This window comes from Zootoca vivipara, chromosome 1 (genome assembly GCF_965207765.1).
Source record: "Zootoca vivipara chromosome 1, rZooViv2.hap1.1, whole genome shotgun sequence".
NCBI classification, from domain to species: domain Eukaryota; kingdom Metazoa; phylum Chordata; class Lepidosauria; order Squamata; family Lacertidae; genus Zootoca; species Zootoca vivipara.
Window position 1 is genome coordinate 101968225 of NC_142582.1, and position 23249 is coordinate 101991473.

A 23249-nucleotide genomic window follows, 5' to 3' on the forward strand; every position below is an offset into this window, starting at 1 on the left:
GCTACTGCTAGGACTGTATCACACAGATAGATTCCATTATACTGGTTTAGATTTAAGAAGCTCCAGTGTAGCAGATTGCTATTAAGTGAGTCCCCACATCAGAGGAGAGAGAGAGCAGCCCTTTGCGAACATCCCAGGGCTGGGGAGAGAGGGCTGGGCCAGGGACGCACACCTCCCTTCCCTCAGACTCATAATAAAAATACGAGTAAGACATCCCACCAAAAATAAGCCACCCTGTGGTTTTTTGAGAAAAAAAAGTAATAAGACGGTGTCTTAAAAAAGGGGAAACACGGTAGCATGTTCATAGGAAGCATGCTAATTAAGTTTGCTTTTTAAAACCAGCTTTTAATAAATAATTGGTGTATTTGGGTGTGTGGGGGAAATATTAAGTAAATTCTGAGAGTGTAAACTGCAAATATTTCCTTCTCAGAGCTGCAGTCTTAAACATATGGGCAGCTCTCAGCAACACGACCACAGTTGACACAAGTGGAGTAACAAAAAGAGAGCATGCCTAACCCTAAACCAAACAAGTATATTTACAGGTTAATTCCTTTATTAAGATGTTTGGTTGCATTCTTGTAAGCATTTACTTATCCAAAAGTAATTTTGACTGCCACATTACCAGTGTGTTCTGGGTTACAGCTAGAGATGTTTACCTCACACTCAGATTAATGGCTCACAGAGAAGTAACAGTAGTTTTTTTTTATTTTAAAAAAAACCCACCAGCAACACTCAAATACATAAAAACGGCTGGAGTGTAAAACATGGCCAAAAAATAATTCCTATTGGTTTAATTTTAGCCACCAGTATCCAACTAAGTGCGGTAATGAAGAACATGTTCTGAGAGTTTAAACTTGGACAAAAACAATAGCTGGCAGGATTTCAGTGCCTGATAAAGCTGCTCCCCGCGCCCCATGATTGCATGATCGGTTTCTGCTAGTGAAAACTGTAGAATTATGCAAAGAAAGCAAAAGCAAGAAAGAACACACAGGCCTGACTATGTGTATTGTATTTACAGGTAGGTAGCCATGTTGGTCTGATGTAGTCGAAACAAAATAAAAAAAATCCTTCCACTAGCACCTTAGAGACCAACTAAGTTTGTCATTGGTATGAGCTTTAGTGTGCATGCACGGAAGCTCATACCAATAACAAACTTAGTTGGTCTCTAAGGTGCTACTGGAAGGAGATATTTTTATTTTGTTTCGAGTATGTGTATTGTAGTAAGGCTTATGGTTGCATCTGACAGCTATAGCCTAGACCAGGCATCCCCAAACTGTGGCCCTCCAGATGTTTTGGCCTACAACTCCCATGATCCCTAACATGATCCCTAACAGCTAACAGGACCAGTGGTCAGGGATGATGGGAATCGTAGTCCAAAACATCTGGAGGGCCGAAGTTTGGGGGTGCCTGGCCTAGACTTTCAGAACTTGTAATTCAGAGCTTGACTAAAAAAAAATTATTTCCTCCCTTGCTGTCATAAACAGATGATTACAAAAGGGTTATCCAGAGAATAAAGCACTTAGCAAGTTTGCATATAATAGAATCATAGAACTTTAGAGCTGGAAGGGGCCCCAAGGGTAATCCAGTGCAACCTGCTGCAATGCAGGAATCACAACTAAAGAATCCCTGACAGATGGCCTTTGAATCTCTGTTTAAAAACCTTCAATAAAGGAGAGTCTACCGCCTTCCAAGGCAGCCTGTTCCACTGTCAAATAGCTCTTAGCATCTTCTGTTTAGTCATAATCTTGTAATTTGAATCCATCAGTTTAGGTCAGCAGCAGGAAAAAGGTTTGCTGTATGAACTTCCATATGACAGCCGTTCAGATATTTGAGGATATCAAAGGTTGGTTTTGAAAAAGTGTTGATTCTCTTGAATAATATATTGTCTGGTTTCCCCTCAGGTTGCTATTATCTGTAGAAAGGGAACATAAGCTTACCCCCACCCAACAAAATAACCCCTCAGTAAATGAAAACAGGAATAGTAGTTGATGGAAGAAATATTTGAGCTTACCTGTCTCTAGAAAAACTGTGAAGTGAGAGTTTTAAATGTGACAGATGCTAGAAACAAGCAAATAAAAATGAGAAGGGAAGCTAGTTCTGTAGGTTTCCTTCCAAATAAAGTTGTGGCTCCTTACCCTTAGCAGAAAGAATAATCTGTGTCTCATGCTTTTAAGAAGAGCACAGTGGCAATTGAATCATGCCAACCCAACCCACAACCTACCACACTGAGCACTTGGCAGTTGTATTGGCAACCCCTCCAGCATTGCTGAATTTTTCCCAAACAGTAAGCATAATAGATTGTAGCCAGGGTCATCATGACCTGGATTCTCAAGAGAGCTGTGTCTAACCAAATGCATAGGCAGGTTTTTATGCAATACATTTTTATTAGGTATAGTGAAAACGTGTTGCATCTGAAAGAACATAAACTTTTAACTAATATAGAAAGTTCACTCTGCAAATTCATAAAAAATAGCCAATGTGTACTTTATCCAGGTTCCATAAGTGTAATGTGAATTAGGTACAAATATTAAGCTGCAAGCCTCTTCATTGTCAATAGATGGTGCTACGGGTATAATTTTAACATTGCTACCAGTTCAGGCAAGATTTATGAATAGGCTCCGATTACAAAAAGAATTTCCCTTGTATGGGTGACATTACAAACCTTAAAGCCTTCCAGCAGTCCAGCTGCTAGAAACCAAGGAGACCTTACAATTTTAAGCATGTTCGGCTTTTTAAGAGAAAATAACTAATGTAAATCAAATGAGTACAGGAATCCAAGTGTCCTTTCTTTGAGTTTCTGTTGTATAGCATAATTAAAAACACGCTGTGGGTGTATTCTAGTAGTATAAATACAGCAGCTGTTCCCATTATGAAAGTGTAGCTTCGTACAGATCTATTTTACAGGCACACAAAAGCTTTACATAGCTCTATCCCAGTGAAATGCTTGCTTCCTGGGCATGGTAAAGAGGTGCATCTTCAGCATTTGCCAAGAACTGTATAGTGAAGTTAACAGTTTCACCCATGTGGGGAGGGAGCTCCACAATTTAGGGACTGCCAGAAAGAATCCTCTCTCCCAAGTCACCATCATCCCAAGCTTCTTCATTATGGAACTACCAAGAGAGCCTCCTCTGCCCGTCTTAACACCCAAGATGGTCTGCAGGGAAGGGAGACAGTCTTTCAGATATTTTGGGCCAGAGTGGTTTAGGGCTTTAAACGCTAATGTGAGCACGTTGAATTTGGAGTGGAAGTGAAATGATAATCAGGGGTGCTGATTTGAAACAGGTTTATATGTGAACTAAGTGGAACCCCAGCCAGTAATTGGGCTGTTGCATTTTGGACTAGCTGAAGTTTGAGTTATCTTCAAGGACAGTCCCACATAGAGCACATTGCAATAATCCAGTCTGGAAGTTACCAGAACGTGGAGTACAGTGGCAAGTCATTTCTGTCCAAAAGGGGTTGTGGCTGACATACAAGGTGTTCAAAAAAGGCACTTTTAGCCACTGGGGCCACCTAAGCCTTCAGTGACTATGTTAAATCCTGGAGAACCCCCAAGCTGTGGATCTGCTTCATCAAGGGGTAAAGGTAAAGGGTAAAGGGGCCTCTGGCCATCAGGTCCAGTCGTGTCCGACTCTGGGGTTCGGGCACTCATCTCGCTCTATAGGCCGAGGGAACCGGCGTTTGTCCGCAGACAGCTTCTGGGTCATGTGGCCAGCATGACAAAGCTGCTTCTGGCGAACCAGAGCAGCGCACGGAAATGCTGTTTACCTTCCCGCCGGAGCGGTCCCTATTTATCTACTTGCACTTTGATGTGCTTTCGAACTGCTAGGTGGGCAGGAGCTGGGACTGAGCAACGGGAGCTCACCCTGTTGCAGGGTTCGAACCACCGACCTTCTGATCAGCAAGCCTTAGATTCTGTGGTTTAACCCACAGCGCCACCTGAGCAGCCCTATTCAGGACAGGATGCCTCTCCACCTCCTGGAATTGAGAACTTGGGACATATGACACCCCTCCTTTTCAGGATTCAACCTCAAATTATTGGCCAACATCACTGCTTCCCATATCAACCACCTCTCCCAGCCTTGCTGATGTGGTCCAAAGGAAAGCAGAGCAATACATTTGGCACCAAGTGGGCTGCAGGAGTTTCTAGAAGGTGTACAAGATGCCATCCAACTGTCTTAGGGACTTTGCTCTGGAGTTGTGTAGTACCTTGACATGAGTCAACAGTGTGATGCAGCAGCTAAAAAAGCCAATGCAATTCTGGGCTGCATCAATAGGAGTATAGCATCTAGATCAAGGGAAGTAATAGTACCACTGTATTCTGCTCTGGTCAGACCACACCTGGAGTACTGTGTCCAGTTCTGGGCACCGCAGTTCAAGAAGGATACTGACAAGCTGGAACGTGTCCAGAAGAGGGCAACCAAAATGGTCAAAGGCCTGGAAACGATGCCTTATGAGGAACGGCTTAGGGAGCTGGGTATGTTTAGCCTGGAGAAGAGAAGGTTAAGGGGTGATATGATAGCCATGTTCAAATATATAAAAGGATGTCATATAGAGGAGGGGAAAAGGTTGCTTTCTGCTGCTCCAGAGAAGCAGACACGGAGCAATGGATTCAAACTACAAGAAAGAAGATTCCACCTAAACATTAGGAAGAACTTCCTGACAGTAAGAGCTGTTTGGCAGTGGAATTTGCTACCAAGGAGTGTGGTGGAGTCTCCTTCTTTGGAGGTCTTTAAGCAGAGGCTTGGCAGGCATATGCCAAGAATGCTTTGATGGTGTTTCCTGCTTGGCAGGGGGTTGGACTGGATGGCCCTTGTGGTCTCTTCCAATTCTATGATCTACTCCTTAGCCTTTTCTTCTCTCGAAGATGTCCCACCAAGCAGCTGTATCTGCTGATGCCTGTCTTTGCATGCAGAAAAAGTCCCTAACTCACCAAGGGTTTGAAACTCATTGGCTACCTTCACCTGGTTTAGACTCCAGACCCACTGAAATTAACGGACAGGACTGTCAATTCCATAAATTTCAATGGGCCTATTCAGCATAAAACCTAGTTGGATATAACCTTCTGTAATGACATCAGCACCCATTTAAACTTACTCCAGTACATGGTACTATGCCCGTGTTGCAAGATATATCCTAGCACAAAATCTGTTGCACCCAAAACCTTTTACCGTCCTTCTTTCAAGCTCCTGAATTTTCCACAAACATTTTGTCCATACCCTCAACCAAGTCAGCTCACAGGGAGGGCTGGCCCAAGACGTTTTGGTACCTGAGGCAGATCTAAGTAGTGCTCTCCTTTCCTGCAAGGGAAAAAGGGATGAGTGGAGAACTACATCAGGAACAAGGGCAGATAGTTCTGCATTGGTATCTGCTGCCCCTGTGGATCCTGCCACCTGAGATGGTTGTCTCATCTTGCCATATGTGTGGGCCAGCTCTCCTCACAGGCATTCCTTATACTTGCCTTTTTCATTTTCTTGCTTTCCTCCCTTCTCTATAAATCCTCCACCATCAAAATGAAATTCTAACCACCTTGGGTTAGTGATCTGTATTTTTGTTTATGTTCCATTGCAAGGCACCATGTAATAAGAATGAATATTGACATTTCACTAAGCTTGGGGCTATTAAATCTGTCAGGTCCACAATTCAATATATCACAGTAATTTATACTCCTTTCACTATCTAACACATCTTACTTATAAAAAATTCAAGATTACAAAGTGTATTAACTATTTACCCTACAATCAAGGTAGACTTATCCCATTCTTAACACATATGCCGAATAGCTACATTGTATATACAGTAATCACAAAATACTATTGAGCCTAAACATTTCAGGTATCTGAGATTTGATTAGCTGGCCAAAATAGGGATTCATCTTTTAACATGTCTCTATAGAAACTTAAATCTTCTATAAACCGGAAATTGAGCAGTTTATTATTTTGATCAGGTTATCAGATTATTCCAAACTTTGCGTTAGTAACTAAACATGGAAATCCTTCACCTAAGGAAGACTGTCAGAGATTAAATTAGGACAGGTTTGTCAGATAAACAAATAGCATCTGACGTCAACTTAGTAGCTATTCAGTTATTAATAAAGTCGCTCTTAGTTTCTATACTATATTGTACCTAGTTTTGTTTTGTCCTTTCAGAATCAGCCCATACAAAGCATGTTCATGTTTTAAAAATTTAAGCTAAATTTGCTCAATTTTCAAAGATCAAAAAAGACTTTCAAAACAAAAATGCAGTATCTACAGAGATTTTTAGCACTGTCATAAAAACTTTTATTTTAACATTTCTTTGTCAATAAAGTAACTGAAGCCAACACCCAACGTCCCATCTATGATGGGAGAAACATGCAAGATGCTGTTTTGAAGCTTTCCTTCAACCTTTTAAGTCACAATGAGGCCTTCGTCATTTTGCATGATAGAAAACAACAGCTGACAGCCCATTTGTAACACATGCCAGCTGTCTCTCATTTGTTTTATTGTCCGAGTAGTAAGAGGTTTGTAGAAGCATTTCCAAAAGCAAGTTATAGTTTACTGGATTTGATCAGATCTCAGTCAGTACTCTCAGCTGTAAACATGCTTTTTGGACCAAAGGTATTATGCAGAGTTCTGTCCTTCGTCAATATAAATAAGCTTTCATTTTACATAAATCCATGTAGACTTTTGAATGAATACAAAACTGGGCTCAATTTTAAAGTAAACATACTCTCCTCTTCAATATTCAGTTCTAAAGCCTCAGACATCTGTTCAACACAATCTGCAAGCACCAAATGACATTACTAGCAGAAGATTACATGAACTGAAAAATAGTGCTTTACCCAGATGAGCATTGCTCAGGTACAGATTATTATTTTTTAAGTTTAACATTCATTTCAAAGCATTTGGGTTTTCTCAATTCTAGAAGGGAAACAGTACATTCTAGGTAACAAAATGGAGCAAAGTTTTTATACCAGTCAGGTTTTTACAGGTTTTTATGAGGCATAATGTTTAAGAGATGTGGGATAATGAAGACACTTTCCAATCAAATGTTTTAATCTGTAAAAAAGAATTTTAGCTTTCCTTTTTTGCATAGAAATAGTTAACATCTAGCAACTCAGCATGCCAGTCAGAATTCTACAATAGAATTCAGTACACTAAAAGAGATGCATTTCACTTCCAATTAAGTCAGACACAGCTGAAAGCTTGAAATAGTAACATTCTACAGAGTCACTGACAAATTACATTGTTTTATAAACCTATTTACTGTCGTCTATTTCTCCTCCAGACTTCAGTAAAAAAAAAGTTTACATCAGTTTAAACTTATTTCTATTCTTTGCTACCTTCGTTTAAGAAACTGCTAACCATTTTCAATTTCTATCCTTTGATGAAAGCATTCCTCCTAGTGGTATGTACACTGCAACAGCAATTGGCTCCCTAACAGAGTTCCTTTATGCATACCAGTAGAATCATGTCCAGTTTTGCCATTTGTGGAGAACTGATGACAAGATACAAAAGCATGTGTTTGCCATAAATAGCTCTGGCCAAAGGAGGACTGCTCGCACAGAGCAGATCAAATTCTCTATAAGGAGAGCGGTGTTTGGCTCTTAGCCAAATCATGTTCCTGATGCAAGACTTAGTAGCTGCAAAAGCTTTCCAGTCCTATTAGCACAAAAATTAACTGGCAAGAGTTGCCTTGTGACTGAACAAAAGATGGTATTTGCAATACATAACATGTAAAACTGTGAAGGATATTCTGTAATAGTGCATTACATGTCTCATTGTTTCCCTTTTAAGTTTTAGATATAAGCTAGTTGTAGACTGATGCCCCAGTTGTTCCCAAAAAGTAAAGATTGCTGAGGAAAGCCCCCTATTCAAATTATTCCTACAGTGAGATCATGAATAAATATAAAAAGATTCATTACTGAAGTTGAGAGCAACTGTTCAGTATCTAGGAGAGGTACCGCTGAAACAAAACTCTGCAAAATGTTAAAATACACTTCATTCTGTATTTCCCAATGAAAACAAGGCAACATTCTGTAATAAGCCACAAGTTTTATTGCAACGTGGCTAATATATTTGATCTCAAAAACAATGTTCCATTTAAGGCTCTTTTTATACAGAAATTGCCATTATGATTGATGTTTTACAAAACATCATTAGTGTTGCAAGACTTGCATGGTAAACAGATAGTTCCTACTCCTGTTCAGTAGTGTACATTCAACAGAAAAACAAAAAGGCATCATTAACAGCTACTTCACTTATAAAGATATGCATGTAACAGGAATGAAGACTGGGGTACTACAACAGTTTGATGACAATTACAGAAACTTAATTGGCATTCCTTGGGAAAGGGGAATTAAAACATATTACAAAAAGTGCTTTAATTTAAATGCATAGTGTTGAGTGCTGCCATGTAACAAAAAAGGCTTGTCAAGGCAGGTGAGGTGTATGAATGCACAAGAGCCTCATGGAACTGCGATCAAGTGCAACTGTAAAGTAATACTGAATAGAGTCTACCATTTGACCGTTGGACAATACTTTAAAGGCAATCAATTAGCTTAAACCTTTTGTTGCTTGGCTAGACTATCCACATCAACTATCACATTCACTGTACATATTTGCAAGGAATGCCCACATCAGTTTTGGCTAAGAATATGATGTGAGGCATTCCTTGGATTCTACATAAACTATCAGGTTTAAAAACAGTCTAATGGTGACCACTTATAGACTGTTTAATGACGTCTCCTTCAGGTATTTGGGATCTGGGAAGGTGGGGCAAAAGGAACTAATGCTATTCCAATTGAATGAGCTGCAAAAATGGAAGCTCCAGATGGCACTTGTCTGTCCTTTTATAAGGGTTTTCCTTCAAGTGAAACTACCACATTGCCTCCTAGTTTCTCTCCCAGTGTTGATCGATCTTTAATATCATCCAACCCATTTACTTGCCACTCGTGTTTAATACCTGAAAAAGACAAATGAACAGAGATATATTTGTTCAGCATTTTCATAGCAAGAAGTGCCTTACTGCTCAAGTATCAAATACCTGCCTACTTCAATAGCAGCTTAAACATGGTAGTTATCCAAAAGGAATTGTTACTCACTCTGAGGAAGTAGCTAAATACAAAGTTGCCATGTGGAATATTTTCTGCTCATACCTGTGAATTTCTTTTTAATGGCATCTTTTGAGCTTGCGTAGATCATCTTGCTTTTTAAAGGCGCACTCTCTGGAGCCCTACAGATGGGGAGTAAAGACTTGTTATTTAACCCATTGAAATTTTGAAACAAAATTCTATTTAAATAATAATCCTTTGATTTACACACCAGAATAGAAAAACCAGGTCTTCTTTTTTAGATTCCTTTGTTTCATATGTTGCATCATACAAAGCATATCGGCAATCATTCAGAGGTAACAGCTTCACAAAAGATGTATAAGGGTCCTCCACTGTATCACCTATGTCACCAACTAGTATCTGCTTTGCTTCTTCTACAATTATTTGTCTTTTGTCATCACTTAAACAGAAGAGAACTGCTTTCTTTCGTTTTTTAATCTCTTCTGGCGTTGAAGATTTTCGTACTTTCATGTCATTGAAAACCTTGATAACTTCATCATTCACTGTTACTCCAGAAGCCTACAAAACAAAGCAAAACAACATCCACTATAATAAACATCATCTATTAGAAACATACCATTTGGTCCAAAGCCAGCCATCATGACCTTAATACAACACAACAAAACACAATTATCTAGTTTTACGTTAAGATAGCAATTTTGACTCATTTAAGAGCACATTTAGACAAGAGTAACTCTCACTGAATTCAGTGGGACTTACTAATGAGTAAACATACTTAAGCAAACACTACATGGTATTTTGCACAGAAATAATCAAATGCATTTGCAGTAGTTCATATCAAGCTCTGTCATTATTCTAGTTTTGTTCAGTGATGTAAGCCTCTAAGAGAAGAAATGCCTTTTGTATTGTGTCAGGTTTAATATTATGTATTAAAAATTCCTAGATTTTATTTAATACTCTATAAATATTCCAGTGAAGTTACTACATGATGAAAGAATCAAGGACAGAATGTACAATTCCTCCTAAGAGTACAGTATTGAGGCTTATAGAAGCCGAGCCTACAAAAATCTGACTCTCACATTCTGACTGGACAGAGATGTTCTGTAACGTTACACTGGAAACCCAGAAGCTTTTTTTTTTTTAGTTTCTGCTTTTCTTCCTATAGTGTTGCTGTAGGTTAATAGGCCTGCAATTAAGGAGTGCCAATTCTGTTTTAAAGGCCCAGGCAACTGTTCCTGCCTATATTTGAGGGCATTTAAATGTTATCATGGGGTAAACCCAGAGAAGAGCAGCTCCCATGACACTGCTGTAACATGGGAAAGGAACCAAAAGGTTTTTCTTTTAAACACTTAAAAATAACTAACTATACTTGTTTTCAGATAAACAACCCCCTTAAAAGAGCAAAGATTGTAAAGCTTTTTACAGCACATTTAATAATTTCTAACTTGTTATTTAAAACACAAAGTAGGAATCTTCATTTAAAAAATGTTTCTTACAACTAGTTCTCAAACACTATTTCTTCTCCAAAACTCCATTTAGTTTAGTTGTATATCTCAAAAATTTAGAGAAAAAAATAAAGAAAAATTAAAACTGATAATGGACAAGCATGTTTTATACCATATTGTTCACTTCTATGTAAAGATGAGACAATACAGCTCCTTTACCGTTTTTTTCTTTTCTCACCCCCCACCCCAGTCAGTTTTTGAGCCATCTAGTGCCAGTGTAATGACTATTGCCCAAATACAGCCAGAACATTCCTGCCCTTCTGCTGGATTCTCAGCAATGTAGTCCTAGGGCAGAGCTCCTAATGGTACACTGCAACAAGAACAAGATAGATGCCCCCATGTTACACAAACAAACACTGAATTCCTGCCATAAACCAGACACCATCCAAACACAATGAATGGTAAATGCCACTCACCTTCCAGCTTTCCCATTTAAGAGCACCCTGCCCACAAATTATGATTAAAGCACTCCAACAAAGGAAGCAGCCATCTCTCGGCTTGGTGCTTCCTCTCCCCCCCCCCCCCCCGACAGATTCAGACACAATGGAGAGGGGCAAACCCAACTATGCGTCATTCCACCCACCCGCGCTGGCATCACAATCCCAACTAAGAGAAGCAGAAAGCCGCTATATTCTTACAACGCACTACGAGAAAGGGGGAATTCCACCATAAGGCAAAATGAAAAGGAGACCATCCTCACTGTGTCATATGTACACTATTGAAACGATTAGCCCCCCACAAAGAGGAAGAGAATTAAGGAGGCGGCGAAACCTGTTCTTTCACTCCGTTTCAAAGCCAAGCAAAAGGAACCAAACCTCCGTGGTCTGGGCTCCCGCATAAATTTACCCTTCCATAGATAGAGATACAAGTGATTTGCTACCCCTAGCTTCTCCCAAATGACAGCGGCATAACACGTATTTCGCCACGATTAAAAACGACGGGGCTTACCATAACACGGGGGGAAAGCCCTTTCCAGAGTAAGGAGGACCAAAGCCCCGTTACACGCGCAAACGACACATTCGTCCCTATGGCTCCACGGAAGGGAACGAAAGGGTGTGTGAAGGTAAGTTGTCCCGTTACTTGGTCCTCATTCTTCAAAGCAACAACCCAAGAAGAGGGTCATATATATACCCTGCCATCTTACAAAGAGCCGTTGACACCCTACCCTCCGCTACACCTAGGAAGGAACCAGACGCTCAGACGCCCCTTATTTTGCTTCCTCGCCCGTGGAGATGTGTGTGGGCTTACAGACTTGTGAAAAGAATAAAGCATAGCGAGAAAAAGCAGCCGTCCAAGCGCGAGAGACTCTGTGCGTGGGACCCCCCTCTTTTACCGCGCGCGATGAACTTGCGGGCGCTTCTCCCCGGGAAGCGGGCCGACTGCCGACCACGAGTTGGGGCGGCGGGGGGGGGGGCAGAGTCGGTCCCGCCACCCCTTCCCCGGGCTAAAATTAGACTAAAATGGCCGCCAGAGGCCGCGGGCCCCGCTGAGCCCCTCTCACCCAGGCGGGGGGGCCTAGTCCCACACCCTGCCTGGCACAAGCCGGCCGGGCCACGCTGAGGCGAGTCAAGCTGCCCCGCCCTTACCATGGTGCCGGGTCCCTGTTGCGACGGCGGCGGCGATGGCGGAGGCCGCTCCTACTACTTGCTGCCTATGGAGCGGAGGGGTCTAGTTGACGCTGCTCGCAGCACAGCTCGGAAAGCGCAGGCTGGGCTGAGGCGAGGAGATAGGCGGGGGGCTGGAGGGGAAACGGGGGCTGGGAGAGACCGGTCACATGGGCGCCGCCTTCTGTCACCACGTGCTGCAGGCCCTGCCCAGCCCTGCAGAGCACAAAATGGGGAGGGGATGGAGGGCCGCCCACCTCCCTCCTCCTTCTCCTTATCGTGAACGACGCCCCCACTCCTCTTTCGAGGAGGAAACTTCCCTAACGAGAAGGAAGGACGAAGGGGGATTTCCTGAGGAGAATTAGGCACCCCCTCCCCGCGCCACCCTCCAGCTTTGTCCTGGCCACAGGGCGACTCCTAGGGTTGCGCCCCGCCCCACTGGGCCGCCCTACAACTCCCTCGCCCGCTTCCAGGCTGACCTGAAGGCGAGCGCAGACGCCCCGAGCGGCACCTGCTGCCGTCTCCGCGGTAGCGGCGCGGCGGGCGAATCGCCCCCCCCACACACCCCGCAGCCCACGGAGGGGAGGCGAGCAAAGGGCGGCCGCTGCGACGGCCCTTTCCAGGCGCCTCAGCTGCTCGCTCGCCTCCCTCTCGGAGCTGCTTCGTTTCGGCCGGTTCTCCCTCCGCTGCGCGGCCAAGCCAAGCCGCAGGGTGAGGGGGAGCCGCGGAGATGGCCACGAAGCTGCCACCTCCGCTGCTCCCTGGGATGGAGCGGCCCACCAGGCACCGCCTGGAAGCAGCGGGCGCTCTTGCAGCTGCCTCCAGCCTGGCCTCCTCGCTCAACGGGCCGCTGAAGGAGCCGTGAGGAAGGAGGACCAGCTGCCTCCCTCTCCGCGCTCTCGACGGAGCCGGGGAGCAAGCGCAGGCGGCGGCGGCTCTTCGCAAACAGGCAACTGAGTATTCCTTCGACTTCATTGCATTGATATCCCGCCGTTTTCTGCAGCGAGCTCAAGGTGACGTACCTGGTTCTCTCCCCCCCCCTCCTGAATTAATCCCCACTGCAACCCTGTGAGGTAGGTTGGGCTGAGAGGCAGTGGCCGGCTCAAGGTCACCCAGTAAGCTTCATGGCCAGTGAGGATTTGAACCCTACTCCCATGGGCGTAGCCCGGATTTATTTTGGGGAGGCAGGCATGTTGTGGGGGCAGAACCTCGCTTAAGTATTTTTATTGATTTGCTTGATTTAGGGGGGGAGTTGCCCCCCCCCGCCCTGGCTACACCTGTGCATGCTTCCCATCTTAGTTCGATACTTAACCACTGTACCACACTGTACTGCACCGGCTCTTCTGAGTACTTCTGTGGACAGGCAGCACTTGGGTTTGGGCCACCTTGTGACTTGGGAGAAGGGGCAACAGAGTTGCTGAAGGAGTAGAGGTACCTGTGTCAGACGGAGCAGCAAATAACAGAGGCATGCATTTCATTTTTAGCTTAGATCGCTCTCTTGCCCAAAGAGACTAACAGAAAAAAGGTCAACTCGGCTAAGGCAAAGTACGTATCAGAATGTAGGTAGGCACACAACAAGATGTAGCATATATCAAAACAGAAAATAAAGCAGATTTAAATTCATGTCAAAGCAGTCTGAAATACTATCTAATAAATCTGTAATAGTTTATTCAGTAATTAATTTAAGCATGTGCATGCTGGCCACCAACTGCAGAGTTTTAGTGTGGTTTAAAAGGTAAAGGGACCCCTGACCATTAGGTCCAGTCGTGACCGACTCTGGGGTTGCGGCACTCATATCGTGTTATTGGCCGAGGGAGCTGGCATACAGCTTCCAGGTCATGTGGCCAGCATGACAATGCTGCTTCTGGCAAACCAGAGCAGCACACGGAAACACCATTTACCTATCCGCTGTAGCGGTACCTATTTATCAGGTCTATAGAAAAATCTGCCCGAAAATCTGTATTGGCATAATAGCACTAATTAAAATGAAAGTGGTAACCAAAATTGGCATACCTTTTTGAAGTACTACCAGTTTATATACAACAAGATAAATTTACAAAGTAGTAGATAATGATAAAAAGCAGAGAGAGAAAAACAGTGGGGATGGGTGCACATAGCAGCAGGAGTCCCCAGAATACCTAACTTCTGGTATTTAGTGCCTTCCAAGTTAAGCAATTGTTGGCATTAATACATGAAAATAAAGCTAATTTGTGGGTCAATCTGGAATTGGAGGACAGGGAGGAGATGTTACAAGGGCCCTACATTTGGGGAAAAGAATATTTTTTTATATTTTACTCAAGAATCAAGAGTCAAAGGATACACATGTACTGCACACAGCAATATGTACCATAGGTTTACTGTTTTTTTGTTCTGTGGCATTTGTTCATCGGTAAAAAAATATCAAGAAAAATAATTATAAAAAGTAATTGGGTGGCTCTCTTTTATAATGGCCATCTCTTATGTTCAGATTCATGCAAACAAGTCTTTCAGACCTTTTATCAATGTTTCATTATAAAGTTATGCCTATGCTTGACCTGTATAAAAACGCAGTGCCCATGGGTGCTTTAAAGACAGGGGTGAGATTCTCTTGTGGTCCATTTAAATTTACATAGCACACCTCACAGTAATAGGTAAGGTGAATGAAACGAACATTCTCACAAGCACATTGTCGCTCATGCCCAAGACTTCAACCAGTTTTCAGGAGTACTTATCGTGCTCCATCTGTCTGCAGGTTAGATGCCTTCCAGTGATAGAGAACCTGTGGCCCTCCAGATGTTGTTGGACTCATAGAATCTTAAGAGTTGTAAGGGACCCCAAGGGTCATCTACTCCAATCCCCTGCAATGCAGGAATCTCAACTAAAGCACCCATGACAGATGGCCATCCAACTTCTGCTTAAAAACTCCCTCTTGGAAGGGGTCGGCAAGGCTTACTGGCCATGGGCTGGATCACTCCCGTGGAGATCCTCTGTGGGCCGGGCTGGTGCAGTGTGATGCTGGAAATTGTCACCCACAGAGGGGACTCTCTTCCACAGCTCCAGAAATGGCTTCTGTGCATGCCCAGACGTCGCAAATCGTGTCTGCGCATGTCCGCAGTGCCGTAAATCACTTCTGCGCATGCCCAGATGCTGAAAATCATGCCTGCACAGAAGCTATTTCCTGCGTCTGGGCATGTGCAGAAGTGATTTCCAGTGCTGCAGACATGATTTCCGATGTCTGGGCATGCACAGAAGTGATTTCTGGAGCTGCGGAAGAGAGTCCCCTCCGTGGGCCACTGGCGCTTCCAGCCCATGGGCCTTAGGTTGCTGACCCCCACTCTTGTGGAAGTCTGTTCCACTGCCAAACAGCTCCTACTGTCTTCCCGAATGTTTAGTTGAAATCTCCTTTCCTCCAACTTGAAGCCATTGCCTCAAGTCTTACCCTCAAGAACAGGAGAAAACAAGCATGCCGCCCCCCCCCCCCGCCATGTGACAGCCATTAAGATATTTGAAGATGGCTATCATATCTCCTCTCAGTCTCCTCTTTTCCAGGCTAAATATACCCAGCTCCTTCAAGCATTCCTCATTAGGCTTACTTTCCAGACCCTTGATCATCTTGGTTGCCCTCTGCACACATTCCAGTTTGTTAATATCCTTAAATTGTGCTGCCCAGAATTGGACACAGTATGACTAAGGCAGAATAGAGTGGTACTATTACTTCCCTTGATCTGGACACTGTATTTCTATTGATGGAGCCTAGAATAGCATTAGCTTTTTTTGCTGCTGCATCACACTGTTGACTCATCTTAAGCTTGTGGTCCACCAAGATCCCTAAATCCTTTTCACATGTACTGCTAGTAAGCCAGGCAGTGCTTTTTTCCTTTAAAAAGGTTTAGGGGTACTCTCATTTTGACTCAAGAAAATCACAATTTTATAGTTCAAATTGGGAAAAATACAGTAAATGGACAAAAGTACAAAGATTCACAAAATGTTTAGGGGTATGCATACCCCTGCATACCCCTAGAAAAAAAGCACTGAAGCTAGGTGTCCCCCATCTTATATTTGTGCACCTGGCTCTTCCTTTTTTCCAGGATGACATGGAATCATTCAGTACTCGAGTTTGGTACGTTAACCAGCTACAAATCCACCTAACAGTTACCTCATTCAACCCACATTTTACAGGCTTTCTCATGAGAATATCATGGAAGACTTTGTCAAAAGCCTTACTGAAACCCTATGTCTATCGCATTTCTCTGATCCACCAAGTTTGTAGTTCCATTTAAAAAAAGAAATCAGATTGGTCTGGCATGACATTTTTGAGAAACCCATGCTGAGTCTTAGTAATCACAGCAACCTTTTCCAAACAGTCACAGACTGTTGAATTATCTCTTCTAGGACCTTCCCTGGTATCGATGTCAAACTCCAACTCCGATTAGTCTCAAGGCAGCATGGCCAATGGTCAGGGATGATGGAAATTGTAGTCTAGCAACATCTAGAGAACCACAGACGTTATGTTCGTAATTATGTAATTTTAACATGTTGTAAGCTGCTTTGAACATTGTTTTAACTTTGGAAAGGCAGCATACAAATAAAATGATTGATTGACTGAATTGAGTAACTCACATTTGGGCTATTCTGATAACAGTCAATTCTCATACTCTCTGTTAATAGGAACCTCATGTTTCTGGTCTTTTGAACAGAGGGAAATTTCTAAGTCACCCAATATTAATATTGAGGCAAAAGTTTTTTTGTTTTACTTTATTGAAAAAAAGGTTTAGAAAAAATTAAATAAGTTGTTTTCAAGACATCTGCAGGAGTAGTATGGACACAGGTATTGGAATAGTCCATTATGACAGATCTGCAAACATTAAAGGATCACACATCAATTAAGAAATGCTGCTGATAGACCCAATAAGTGGCAAGTCCTGTTATCTATTCTTGCTTCACCCAAGAATTGGGCAGCCACTAGTATACAGATAAGCAAGTAGTACTTTGAAAAATGTTTCACTTTATTTTTTACACTCAAAAGTTGTACAAATAAACTTTCAGTTTTGCTGGAAGAACTGCCAGGTAGAGGACAATTAACTGATCATGAGAGGTATAAACAACTAAACACAGAGTAAACAGGAAATTAATGAATTATTTATCCTCCAAGTAAATTTTTTTTATAAATACAAAAACAAGTCCACAAATTATTTGAATGCTAAATAAATATCTACTTAATAAAGTCAGATTGAATTTCTCCAACCAGCACCAGCACACTAATTTAAATGATAAAAAGTTGTACTCATTCACTTGTAGTGTCAAAACTTTGTGCTCAAGTGACTTCAGAGGTCCACTGTGTTGCAGATGACTGTTTTAGCCTAGGTAGAATCCTCACAAGACAATGCCACAGCTCCTACAAGATCTAAACAATATGACAATATTATCTGGTGCTGAAGAAAAATATTTCTGGAAGGTATTTTGACACAAAATGGTCATTTAAAAGTACAAAAGCTACTGTAAACCAGTACTGTATTCAAAACACATCGATCAAAGTTATTAGTCACTGAACAAAACTGTAGCAAAGGTAATCTTTCCTACATTCTCCTGAGTGCTTAATAATTGAGAACATAGTGCAGGTCACACTTCCAAGGTGTGACAGATGTTATTGCTTTCTATGGCTGCATGATTTAAATATTTCATTTCCATGAAAATATAAGAGGATTCCTCTAATAGAAGTCCTTTAAAAGGAAGACGTTAGATTCGGGATTTTTTGGCTGCTGGAGCAACACGGTCCATGTAACCAGAAGTAACAGGAAGTCCAAGCTTGTGAGCCTGAACACGGAAAAAATCCTGAAGTCTTGTTCCAGCTTTTGCTTCACTTGTATTGCGTGGGTTATACTCAAAGCAGTTTGAAAACATCAGTTCAATGTCTTCAATGAATTCCGCTGTAAGGAAGAAAAAACAAATACACAATTAGTCCATCATGTTATAAAAAATTATAGATAATCCCCAAATCAATGTTTCCTAGACAAAGACACCACCACCCTTGCGGTGGATTACTTTGGCTTACAAGAGAGTATTCTCACATTTCACCTAGAGGTAAATAATGCTCAAGCATGTATTGTTCAATATGCCGAATGCCCACTGCTGGGAGCATAACTCCTAATGCATAACTCCACTGTTTTAGAATAACATAAAACTAAAGTCATTCAGATGCCTTGTAAATTAAGCTGGGTTTAAAGCAACAGAAATAGAATTATTTCAGAAAACTTTACTTACAAGCTAGCTTGTATTCACATTTGTTGACTTTTTCACGGATTATGTTTAAGGCAATAGGTTTTTTGATAATATCATAGTAGTCTGGTACCTGCATTTAAGTAAGGAAGTACATTTTTAAAAAATGCAGAGAAAGCAAAAAAGTACATACAATCAAGATATTTTTCATGAATTTTAGGCAATAAATCAAGAGACCTCATTCAGAAGTTAAATCTTTTTAATCTGCCCACCCAAACAGGCAGTCCTGCCTTTTTCTGAATATCAGGAATGTATGCAGCAGTTACAAGGTATGTATTTTACATATTTCCAATCCATTGTCTCTTAAGAACAGCCTGATTTCAAACTGTGCAGTACAGAATCATGTCCTGAATTTGTATGCCACTTTTCATTGTTCTACTTCAATGTTCAAAAAGTGGAACAGCTGGTCCTCATCTGAAGGGTGTTTCTAGGTGATTAACAGGCAACATGGCTGGGTAACATCGCCATCTTGTGGCCATTACATTGTTTTACAATACAAGTCAATTATACTGTTATGAGTTTCCCCCCAATAATGTTTCCCTTTCTGGATCTATTAAGTCTGTTCCTGCAGTTTGTCATTCGTTGGACCAAATTAAAATGCAAAACATCAGTTTGCATTTCCTGTCTTCAGTTGCAAGGTAGTGACATTACCCATCCATGGTGTGTGTTCAGCTACCTCCTGAGAATCGCTGAGCTACGAACAAAACAGAAAATGCTGAACCTGGATTTAACAAGTTTCCTCTTCACACAGCCAACAACGGAAGCCTTTCTGAATTTCAGGACCTGGCACTGACTGCTGAATTGTCTCTTACACTTCTGCTGTCTTAGCATTCAAATAATGATTGGAGAAAAGTCAATCTCTCTGGCATTAGCACTAATAGTACATTAGGTAAAGGGACCCCTGACCATTAGGTCCAGTCGTGACCGACTCTGGGGTTGCGCGCTCATCTCGCATTATTGGCCGAGGGAGCCGGCGTATAGCTTCCAGGTCATGTGGCCAGCATGACAAAGCCGCTTCTGGCAAACCAGAGCAGCACATGGAAACGCCGTTTACCTTCCCGCTATAGCGGTTCCTATTTCTCTACTTGCATTTTGATGTGCTTTCGAACTGCTAGGTTGGCAGGAGCTGGGACCAAGCAACGGGAGCTCACCCCGTCACAGGGATTCGAACCGCCGACCTTCTGATCAGCAAGCCCTAGGCTCAGTGGTTTAACCACAGCGCCACCTGGGTCCTTAATAGTACATTAGCCCATATATTCCACCAATTTTACATCTTCAAAATAGATAAGGTGAGGCATACCCAAGTTATTACAGTAACATATGAAACTTTTAGTTCTAGATATGACTCAAATGTAGAGATTGAATTTCAGCTGTATTTTTCTATTCCTCTTTTTGACTATTCCTGGTTTGTCAGTAAATGGCACTTTTTACTACACTGGACCCAATCTATTTACCTGGATTTTGGACACTAGTTTCATAAAAGGCCAGCTGTCATCATGGCGCACCAATTCCACAACAAGCTGCTCAAAAGCAGACAGTTCATGAACTCCACCCTGACGTCCTGAACTTCTCCTATTCAGAGGCATTGGAGACGGCTCTGGGGAAAAACAAATTATTTAAGAAATACACTATGCTGAGGGAATAGGAACATGTTAAGAAAAGTGGTACATAAACAATATGATTAAGTTTATCCTTACTCAAAGTGCTACAGTCGAGGATAAGGAAAGCTAGAATGGGTTTCCCTGCCCACCAACCCCCAGTGTCCTCGGAAGGAAACAGCCCCCTCAAAAGACATTCATTCAGATACAACTGTTTACAGAACTACAAAATTTGTGTAAGCTGGTACTAAGTACTGAGTAATGACTTGATCTGAAAGGAGCTGGCTTCCTTTTCAGAATGAAGAAAAATGATTACCGGTAGTAAACAAAGTGGTGTATACAGTAGTATGATGGCATCTTATGCACATCCAACTTGCACAATTTCAATCATACACAATTGAAGACCAGCTGGTTGAAATTCTGCAAGGTAAATGCAAGCAAGGCAGAGAGCTTAAAAGCTCTTTTTGCACTGAGTTTTCCTCCGGTATGGAGGTTGATGTGAAATATGTTTCTTCTTTCTGTTAAAAGACCAGCAATTTCACATTCAAGCAAGGGTGCATTTCACTCCCCCAAACTTTTGCATATATATATAGGCATTGCGCACATGGAAGTCACAGCCTTTCTCCGTAACTGCTGAACCGTAATGTAACAAATTTGGCCACAACGTTCCATGCCCATCAGGGAGGGATCTGGCGTAATTCCCCCCCCCCAAAAAAACACCCACACCTTTCACACCTAAAATAATGATTAAACAGAAAAAAAAGTGGCGCCCAAATTAGACGTCACCACTAGAAGCTCTGAAGACTCCAGCAGCTCCAAAGCTGCGCCGCCAGATGACATCACAAAATTCCACAGCAACCAACTGAAAAAGTCCTTTTGCAGCAACAAGGCCCAGCTTTTTCAATAGGCCGCAGCATTGCCAAGCAGGGGAAAACACAGAATAGGGCCTTTCACAACCCGGGGGGGGGGGCACAGGGATGAGACACAACAAAGGGAGGGGGAAAACACATAGCCATGGGGGGGGGGACCCTGAGTCAGCCAAAGCAGTGGGGGGGGTGGGGACATTTTCAGGAACACGCGTGGGTGGGGGAGTCTTATTTTGAAACTTACGGTAGGGGAGTCAGGGTTGGGACAGGGCAGGTGAGGGGACTCTAAAGGGAGACGCTGAAGGTCCATTTAACACAAAAACCCACAGCAACATGTGACCGGGCCAGCTAGTTCCTTATATAACTCAGGGCAAAGACGACATCAAGCTCAGTCAGAGAGGAGCACCCCCAATCTCTCTTGCTGGCCTATCCCAAGTTGCAAACTCTAAGCCCGTCCCAAGATGTAACAATTACTCCAGTCCCTATAACCTTTACTAGACCAGACTAGAAAAGCTTTCTGGTATATTGCCATGCATGTTCTGAATCTTCTCTATTCTCCAGCTAGGTGACCTCCCTACCTAGAAAGGCCTTAAGAATGAGATGTGAGGGAGGCAACCAATGAGAAAATGGAAAATAATTGATTCTCTTGACAAAGAAAAAATGCAACACTCTGATCCAGTGCTATACCATGTATTTCCAGCAGTAAAAGTATGAAAAGCCACAGGATACCAGCTTTAAGGTCAATTCACATTACTTTACATATACCAGAGATTTCCAAACTGTGCGTTGCGACACGTTAGTGTATCGGCTGCAGTGTGTGTCGCGTGAATGCTCCCCGTGCTCCTCCCGGGGCTGGAAAGGGGTTAGTTTAACCTCCAGTTTGCTAGTAAAACTGAATTACAGTGGTACCTCTACTTACGAATGTTTCTATTTACGAACGGAGCTCCGTCCGCCATCTTGGATGCGGTTTAGATAGGATTTTTTTCTACTTACGAATTTTTAGATAGGGTTGCTTCGACTTACGAATATTTTCTTCCAATGCATTCCTATGGGATTCGACTTACAATTTTTTTCTACTTACGAATGTGCGTTCGGAACGCATTAAATTCGTAAGTAGAGGTACCACTGTACTATGTCGCGAAATGATGCATGTCTAAAAAGCAGGGTGGCCATTCATCCTGGAATTCCTGGACATCTCTTCTTCTGGGGGTCTTACATGTCCATCCAGGAGGAATTTTGCATTTTAAACCAAATGCCCTGGATTTTGGGACACTGGTTAATGCGCTGGCTGTGGCGGGTGTGGGTGGCTCAGGCTCGGTGGCGGCCGAAGGGCTATCAGGCCATTTCCCTAAAAAAGCTCAACAACCTTTTGTGTCTAGATTTTTACCTCTTGAAATATGGCAAAATCTCACTGAAAAGTATGTCAACAACATGAAAAATTTGGAGAGCTCTGATATATAATATGATGGAAACTTCTTTTTGCCTTACATCTGAAGGCAGTGTCAAAAGCAGCCATCTAACTGTTCCACATGGAAGTCCCAAACGAGCTGAATTCATTCTACAGCCAATAGTATTTTGATTGAACATACCTGTAGATTGTCGTTTCCTACCCCTCTTTTTGGGCTCTGTATCTTGAGGAGAATTTTTTACAATAGGAATGGGAGAACTCTTCTTTTCCTTTGAATCTGTAGCATCAACAATTCTGAAGCCAAGAGAACTGGAAGGACTACTCTCTGGAGTATTGTCTGCTGTCTTCCTTCCTCGGCGTCGCCTTTGGGGATTGGTCAACTCTATAAATGTGTCTGCTCGTAGCAAATCTCGATTCTGACGAGTTGTACGGCTACTAAGTCTTGATGATTTTGCTACTGATGGAGGAGCAGACTTTGTCTTTCTTATGCCCTTCCCAGTAGCTTTACTTGCAAATCCGGTTTGCTTAGGTGTATTCTGCTGACTCCGGGAACTGTATCTTCCAGTACTCTTACGCTGGCTGTATTGACCTGAGATGCTGGTTGCAAGTTTTGCAGCTCTTGTTCTTAAAGCTAGTTTTACTTGAGGTTTTCTTGATTTGGAGAAGCTGTAAGAAGTTACAAGTATCAATTTCTGTGATACAACTAGTATCTTTGCTCCCATCTATTCTTCAGAGTTGTGAATTTAGCACTCAATAAACCGTTTTAGATGGATAAATTTGCACTGTCTCAATAACTGTCAGGTTGCCAATTATAGCACGACAAATTCTTCTTTGCAAATTTAAAAATAAGAAGCTACCCATAAAGGTAAGGTTGCAACCAAATGGTTATCCTATATTAATTGCAAGTACACACCCTAAACAAAACACTATACTCTTGGGTGATTCCATATCAAGTGATCCA

The 23249-nt window shown here is 42.4% G+C and overlaps 2 protein-coding genes and 1 long non-coding RNA gene across 12 annotated transcripts in view; 1 reads left to right on the forward strand and 2 right to left on the reverse strand.

Annotated features, from left to right (window-relative positions):
* Window positions 1-8013: 8013 nt before the first annotated feature.
* CFL2 (cofilin 2) lies at window positions 8014-12273 on the reverse strand. Of its 4 annotated transcripts, none has more exons than XM_035109513.3 (4): window positions 12144-12273; window positions 9303-9610; window positions 9137-9213; window positions 8014-8943 (listed from the first exon to the last, which is right to left on the reverse strand). In XM_035109513.3, the coding sequence occupies exons 1-4, from the start codon at window positions 12144-12146 to the stop codon at window positions 8831-8833; spliced, it is 501 nt and encodes a 166-aa protein (XP_034965404.1). In that variant the 5' UTR covers window positions 12147-12273; the 3' UTR covers window positions 8014-8830. The 4 variants fall into 4 exon arrangements, with proteins under 4 accessions (XP_034965404.1, XP_034965413.1, XP_034965421.1 ...); XM_035109522.3 differs by having other exon boundaries at window positions 11506-12273; XM_035109530.3 differs by lacking the exon at window positions 12144-12273 and adding an exon at window positions 11891-12115.
* Window positions 12274-12719: 446 nt separating this feature from the next.
* On the forward strand, window positions 12720-16747 carry LOC148687691 (uncharacterized). The gene is made up of 2 exons (XR_015950491.1): window positions 12720-13174; window positions 16533-16747. It is a non-coding gene; the product is annotated as an uncharacterized LOC148687691 (long non-coding RNA).
* Window positions 16748-17125: 378 nt separating this feature from the next.
* BAZ1A (bromodomain adjacent to zinc finger domain 1A) overlaps window positions 17126-23249 on the reverse strand; it is a 39139-nt gene continuing 33015 nt past the window's right edge. For all 7 annotated transcript variants that reach the window (XM_060272924.2, XM_035109475.3, XM_088671739.1 and 4 more), the window contains 4 exons: window positions 22470-22954; window positions 19871-20013; window positions 18402-18489; window positions 17126-18067 (listed from right to left, as the gene is read on the reverse strand). In XM_060272924.2, the coding sequence (XP_060128907.1) occupies window positions 17877-18067; window positions 18402-18489; window positions 19871-20013; window positions 22470-22954 (907 nt within the window). In that variant the 3' untranslated portion in view covers window positions 17126-17876. The remainder of the gene's footprint in view (window positions 18068-18401; window positions 18490-19870; window positions 20014-22469; window positions 22955-23249) is intronic.